Below are 6,519 nucleotides of genomic sequence, written 5' to 3'. Positions count from 1 at the left end.
CAGGGTTGGGGATTTAGCTCAGTGGTAGAGCTTGCCTAGGAAGCGCAAGGCCCTGGGTTCGGTCCCCAGCTTGAAAAAAAAGAACCAAAAAAAAAAAAAAGCTGGGTCCATGGTCCATCCATTACTTCTTGAGCAAAGTATTTCTCTGTTGAAGTGGGTTCATTTTTCAACTGTGAATGCCTGAATCCCAGTAATTGCTCTCCCCAGGATCAGAGCATGAATGTCATGTGTACCTGTGTGAGATGAATGTTAGAGTTGGTTTGGAATCTTTAGCCTATAACTTTCCTTTAAAGCCATCCCACATGTCGTCCTAGGTTCCCACTTCCGAAGAACAGAATTGCAAGGATGGTGAATGCTGACTTCTGCTAAGAGGCTTCTATCGTAATGCCTTGTTACCAAGAGAAGGCACAGAGGCTGTTTAAGCCATGCTGATATTTTTTACAGTTCTGTAACCCAACACAAAGCCACCAATTATGTGTGTGCTAATTACCAAAGTGTGATAAGGTTAGACCCTGCCATAGGCCTAGCCTTAGCAAATTCTCCCAACCCACGTCTATAGTTGATTAAATGTTTTGATTTCACCCTGGTCATACTTTATTCCAGAATTGGAAAGACTGATGATGGTCTATGCAAAAGCATGGCTGGTCCTTTGCTCTTTCCCACCTTCAGGGACAGCAGCAGAAACCATGGCTTCCTTTTTTTGAGGTCAAATAATACCATTTATTTCCACAAGCCTAAATCTGACCCATCTCAAATTGTGCTCACATTGTAGGATCTCACCTCACTCCTCCCTCACTATTTCTGGAATGTTTCATCCCATAGCCTAAGATAAATACTGAAGACTGTGGGACTTTCCCCTGGTTCAAATCCTCAGTTGTTAGGGCAGGAAGGGAAGGTATCCCATATATTCTGCTTTTTCTGTCTAGAAGCTTCTCTACCCGTGAAGCTGGTGTCCCCACTTTGCATGGATCATATGGGATTGTACTGCTCCCCTTTTTAGTATTGGTCAAAGATGTGTAAGTTTAGGTGCACATGTGGAGGCCAGGGGGCAGCCTCAGGTCTTGGTCCTTTGTTGTTCTTGTTGAGTAGTGTGTACTCAGCTAGCTGATCTGAGAGCACCTAAGGATTCCTGCCTGAGTTTCCCATTTTACCTAGAACACTGGATTACAGACACATTCGACTGTGCTGGCCTCACAAAAGCTGTGGGGACTTAAACTCGGGTTCTCTGACTTTTCGGCAACTGTTGGCTCATTGAGCTATCCCCACAGCCCGCCTTTACGCTCTGGCCCTCCAGTTTTTCATGTCTTTTTCCAAGTTTGTCCTAAGCCATGGATCCATGCCCTTGTGAGTTTTGTAATTTACAAACAGCTTTTTCTCTGAACATAAAGTAGTGATACAAAATGTGTGCTGTTTTCTTCCTCACACCCCCCTGCACTGTACCTCTCTTGGCACCTTGCTCTTGGGACTGTGTTCTTCTTCATGTCCCATCCCATGATGAGAACAAGGGTCAGGAGCATCTCACAGGGTCATGTAGTCTCCCTTACAAGCTCTGAACAAATAACTCTTAAGGACAGGGGTAGGGCTTGAAGCCACTTGGTGACAGCTGGTGGTGTGCCTCCTTACTCCTGTCTCCCCATGACACCCTCCTCCCTGAGCCCAGCCCTGACCTTCATAAGTGTTCACTGCCTCTAAATTCATAGCATGCCGGATCACATGGTACTCATCAGAAATCCCATTTCCTCCCAGGATGTCTCGTGCCTGGCGGGCGATGTCCAGGGCTTTCCCACAGTTGTTTCTCTTCAACAGGGAGACCATTTCTGGAGTAGCCCTGGGAATGACACATGTTATAAACACTGGGTCTCACGTACTGACCACACCCAGAGAATGGAGCACATGCAAGGATGTCTGATCCAGCCCATCAAAACCAAGGTGGACACTGAGCAGTGGTAGCATACTCCTTCAACCCCAATACTCAGGAGGAAGAGGCAGGCAGATCTCAGCCTGGTCTATAGAGTGAGTTCCAGAACAGCCAAGGCACTGTAGAGGAATCCTCTCTTGAAAATCCAAGAAAAGGGGGGAAATAGGGAGAAGCTTGTGTCCCTGGGACCACCATTGGGAAGGGTCTCAGAAAGGGCCTAGGATTCAGCCATAGTGTAGTCCATACTTGTCCTGATCCTTTAGACGGCCAAGTTGCAAACAAGCATGAAGGCCCAGTGTGATCTCAGTGAGCATATCTGCCAACTTCTTCTGAACCAGCTGGTTCCTGGCCAAGGGGACTCCAAACTGGATCCTAGAACAGGCACAGTCAAGTGAGGACCCATAATTCAAGAGACTTCCTAGTTCATGCTGGCCCTGCTGTCACCTCAACATTTTAACTGCTCACAATATCCTGGGCCGTCTCATAGAGCAGAGAACTTAAACTTGGTGGGTGCTGGGGAACCAAAACCCTCCATACCCCCCAGGTTCTAGCAGCCCACATACCTGTCCAGAGCATACTGCCGAGCTGTGTGCAAACAGAACTCAGCAGCTCCCAACACACCCCATGTGATGCCATATCGGGCAGTGTTAAGGCAGCCAAAAGGGCCCTGTAAGATCGACAAGAGGTCTCAGTTAACTGAGGGCCTGGGAAGAACCAACTGTGAAGAAGGAAAATCCATCTCCCAAATGTCCCAGACAAAGGGATCTGCAGTCATTTAAACCACACAGAGTGTGATCCCTAATACTTGGGTGCATCAAGCCTTGTTCAGTGGCTTTCCACTCTGGATGTGCAAGCAGCCCTACATAGCATGGAGCCTGACCTCAGTGCTCACATCTAAGGCTGGCAGAGACAGGAAGCTACTCATGCATATGGAGTAGAAAGTTGTCCAAGGCCCAGATTCACTTTGGGCAGAGATAATAAGATTTGTGGACAGGGAGGATCACAAACTCCACAGTGTTCCATAAGTTCAGGGACTGTGTGTTTGCAGCTCAGAGACTGTGTGTTTGCTCTCCACTTGAAAAGGTGAGAAAGGTGAGCCTTCACTAGATCCCAAGGTGTCTGCCACATACCGCCAGGCTTGACACATTAGGCAGCACATTCTCCTCGGGCACTTCCACGCTGTCCATGATGATCATACCAGTAGCTGAGGCCCGCAAGGAGAACTTTCCTTCAATCCTAGGGGCTGAGAGGCCCCGCATCCCCTTCTCCAGCAGGAAGCCCCGGATACAGTTATCCTCACACCGAGCCCACACTACGAATAGGTCAGCCACAGGGGAGTTGGTGATCCTGGGGGCCAGAAAGTTATGGAGGGATCTGGCTGCTGCTCCCTTGTGCACACCTTACCACCCACCAGTCTACCTGGGCCTCTCACCAGGTCTTGGTCCCACTGAGAGTGTAGCTCTTGTTTGATGGATTGTGGCGAGCTCTGGTCTCCATGCTGCCTGGGTCACTCCCATGGTTGGGCTCTGTAAGTCCGAAGCAGCCCAGAAGTTCACCCTTGGCTGCAAGCACAAGAGAGGGCTTCATTTCATCTCCTGTAAGTTATCTTCTTCACTGAGCCAGACCTGAATCAAGGTAGATACACCCTGCATCACGGCACTCAGTGAGCTGCTGAGAAAATGGTCTAGGCGGTAACCACAGTGTCACAATGTGAAGGAAGCCAGAAAGAAGGGTTAGCAAGAGTATCTTGATGGGTACTAAGAGGTTTACCTGAAGGAGAGTATGAAGTTTGAGGGCTTTTTCCCCCCTTGTTACTCTTGTTTGGTTTGGTTTCTGAGATAGGGTTTCTTAACTCTAGCTGTCCTGGAACTCACTCTGTAGACCAGGCTGGCCTTGTACTCACACAGATCTGCCTGCCTCTGCCTCCCAAGTGCTGGGATTAAAGGTGTGGTGGCACCCGGCACCCAGCTTGTTTGTTTTTGAGGTGGTCTCACTATGTAGCCCTGGCTGTCCTATAATTCACTATGGAGACCAGGCTGGCTCTAGAGTGCTGGGATCAGAGGGGTATGCCACCACATCTAGCTTGAAGAAGGACATGAGAAGAGTCATCACCGAGGTGACTGGAGAATCCCTAGTATCTGAGCAATCAGAATGGTGGCCAGAAGGACAAGCATGGTAGCGCGTGCCTTTAATCCTAGCTGTCCCTCCTCAGGAGGCCGAGGCAGCTAGACCTTTGAGTTTGATGCCACTGGTCTACTAAGCTCCCAGCCAAACAGGGCTACACAGCGAGACCATATCACAAATGCGATCTGAGTAGCCAAAGAAGTAGAGGAAAGGTCCCAGGGTCCTGCTCATGGACCTGGTTAGCAGTTAAGACTTTAAACTTTGGACTGGGATGAGAAGCCCAGAAAACAAATCCAAGGGGAGATGATGGTGGCCAGAGGTAAAGTCGAAGGGGATGGGGGAGGGGATGACTAACAGAGCTGGCAGGAGATCAAGGTTGACAACTGAGCCCTAGGGCCCGGTATAGACACAGGTGGTCTGTAGGAAAGAAGGCAGGATGTGGGGACACTGGGATCTGCATTCCAGACCTTTGTCTGCCTTTCCTCCCCTCTGCAGCAGCTGTTTACCCAGTCGGGGCAGATACTTCTGTCGCTGCTCCTCACTCCCATAGGTATAGATGGGGTGCATGACAAGGGAGGACTGAACACTCATCATCGACCTGTAGCCGCTGTCCACTCTCTCTAGCTCTCGAGTCAGGAGCCCATAGGCCACCGATGACACTCCAGCACAGCCATACCCTGGTACAGAAGAGGAGCAGGTAGACCGAAGATCAGCCCAGGGGCTGAGTAGGGCTGTAATGGGGCTCTTCTGGAAGTGGGCAGGGGGCTGCCCTGGCTGGGACTTTGTTCATCTCATACCCACAGCTGCTTTCAGGAGGGATAACCACTGCCCATTTTACAGATAAGAAAAGGGATGGCTCTTCAAGATGTTGCGGTGGGTACAGGCTACATAGTACAAGAGAATGTCCTTACCTTTAATGGTGGGTCCCAGCACGCCCAGCTCCCCCATCTCATATACAATGTCCCTGTGAAAAACTGCAGAGATGGGTGTCAGAATTAGGCCCTTTGATAGAGTCCCTGACTCCAGGGACTGCAGCGAGTGCAAATCCTGTATGGTTGTGGAACCCAGAGTGCCCACCCTTCCATCAAGGCACCTTCATTTCGATTGGCCAGCAGAATTCGAGACATAAGTCGTTCCTGGCAGTAGTTACGGAAGGTGTCCCTGATGAGTTTCTCATCGGCAGTCAACTGCTCCTCCAGGACCAGTGGGTCCTTCCAGTCAAACACAGGACGAGAGGCTGGTAGGGTATGAGGGTCAAGTCAGCCAGATCCCTGCCTCCTCTTCAACATTTCTAAGCTGCACCCATTCCCCCCATCTCGTTCCAGGCGGATTCTGGCTTCAAAACAGTCTAACAAACGCAACTCCTCTCCAGTCCAGTAGAAACAAACACCCACTACTTTAGACTTCTGACCCTGAGCACAGCCCAGCCTCCCTTCCCAGAAGTCCTTGCATTCACAGACTACGATGGGTCAAAGAAACAGCTGGACCGGGAGTAGGTGGGTAGGTGATCCTTACATTTGACCGATCGGGTCTGTGTCTTCTCTGCAAACAAAGGATGAGAAAGTCACACTTAGAAAGTTTCCTGTGTCTCCCTGCCCACCCATCCGGAGCCCTGCACTGACCGGTGTGCGCGGCCGCCGAGCTCCACGTACGTGGAACACGCGAGAAGCGCAGGCCGAGCTTCCGGCTCAGCAACCACGCAGAGACTCCTCTCAGGGACATGTAGCCGGTGAGCATCGCAGGGACCATAACCTGGAAGGGCTGGGCGTCAGCGGGGACCAGCCTTCTCCCACCCCAGACCCTTCATACCTGGTGCTTGCAGGCTGCTTTCTGGACCAGCACACTTGACCTAGGCCTAATAGGGGCTGCTCATTGGTTTCTCCTTGGTTCCTCCCAGAACACCGCCTTCTCTGTGGCTCTGCCTTTTAAAAGAGCCAAGGCAAGCAGCCTGGTTTTACAGGCCTGTTCTTCCACGCTCGGGCAGGTTTCTCCTTTAAGCAGCAGAACAAGGAAGGGGCGGAAAACAGGGTTGCAAACTCGATTGGCCAACTGTATTTCTGTCCTACCCACTCCTTGTTCGCTTGTTGCCAGAGCCTGAGAGGCGGGATCCCAGGTTCAATAAGAAAGTAAGGAGGCCAGGCGTTGAGAAATCCGCAAATGTGGAGAGAAAGGTTAACCGCTAGTTGTGAGCCCCTGTGAGCCCAGCCTAGCCGGCCTGCCTGTCTATCCGAACTTGTTGCTTTGGGTGTACTCTGGGGATGGATGTGATCTTCTGTGGCACAGTAACTACATTTCTGCGTACCTGTGTGTTTCTATTTTCTGGGTGTTTGTGTAGAATAATCTAGAATATGTTGTAACTGGATGTCTTGGATATTAGAATTTCTATTGAAATATGCACTGTTTTGAAGAGAAAATTAAGACAAAAATAGAAAAAAGGGGAAACGAAACTGTAAAAATTCTGAGAAGGGCTGGAGAGA

At 50.2% G+C, this 6,519-nt stretch overlaps 1 protein-coding gene across 2 annotated transcripts; it reads right to left on the bottom strand.

Annotated features, from left to right (window-relative positions):
* Positions 1-117: 117 nt before the first annotated feature.
* Positions 118-5,987, bottom strand: Gcdh (glutaryl-CoA dehydrogenase). Of its 2 annotated transcripts, none has more exons than XM_032887653.1 (11): positions 5,665-5,987; positions 5,558-5,584; positions 5,136-5,279; positions 4,954-5,016; positions 4,549-4,719; positions 3,351-3,480; positions 3,049-3,265; positions 2,482-2,585; positions 2,165-2,290; positions 1,668-1,828; positions 118-233 (listed from the first exon to the last, which is right to left on the bottom strand). In XM_032887653.1, the coding sequence occupies exons 1-11, from the start codon at positions 5,789-5,791 to the stop codon at positions 160-162; spliced, it is 1,344 nt and encodes a 447-aa protein (XP_032743544.1). In that variant the 5' UTR covers positions 5,792-5,987; the 3' UTR covers positions 118-159. The 2 variants fall into 2 exon arrangements, with proteins under 2 accessions (XP_032743544.1, XP_032743543.1); XM_032887652.1 differs by having other exon boundaries at positions 5,558-5,794; positions 5,852-5,928.
* Between the last annotated feature and the right edge of the window lie 532 nt (positions 5,988-6,519).

This window comes from Rattus rattus, chromosome 17 (assembly GCF_011064425.1).
Source record: "Rattus rattus isolate New Zealand chromosome 17, Rrattus_CSIRO_v1, whole genome shotgun sequence".
In the NCBI taxonomy this organism is placed as follows: domain Eukaryota; kingdom Metazoa; phylum Chordata; class Mammalia; order Rodentia; family Muridae; genus Rattus; species Rattus rattus.
Note: the sequence above shows the minus strand (reverse complement) of the source record. Positions and strands in the feature narration are given on the sequence as shown.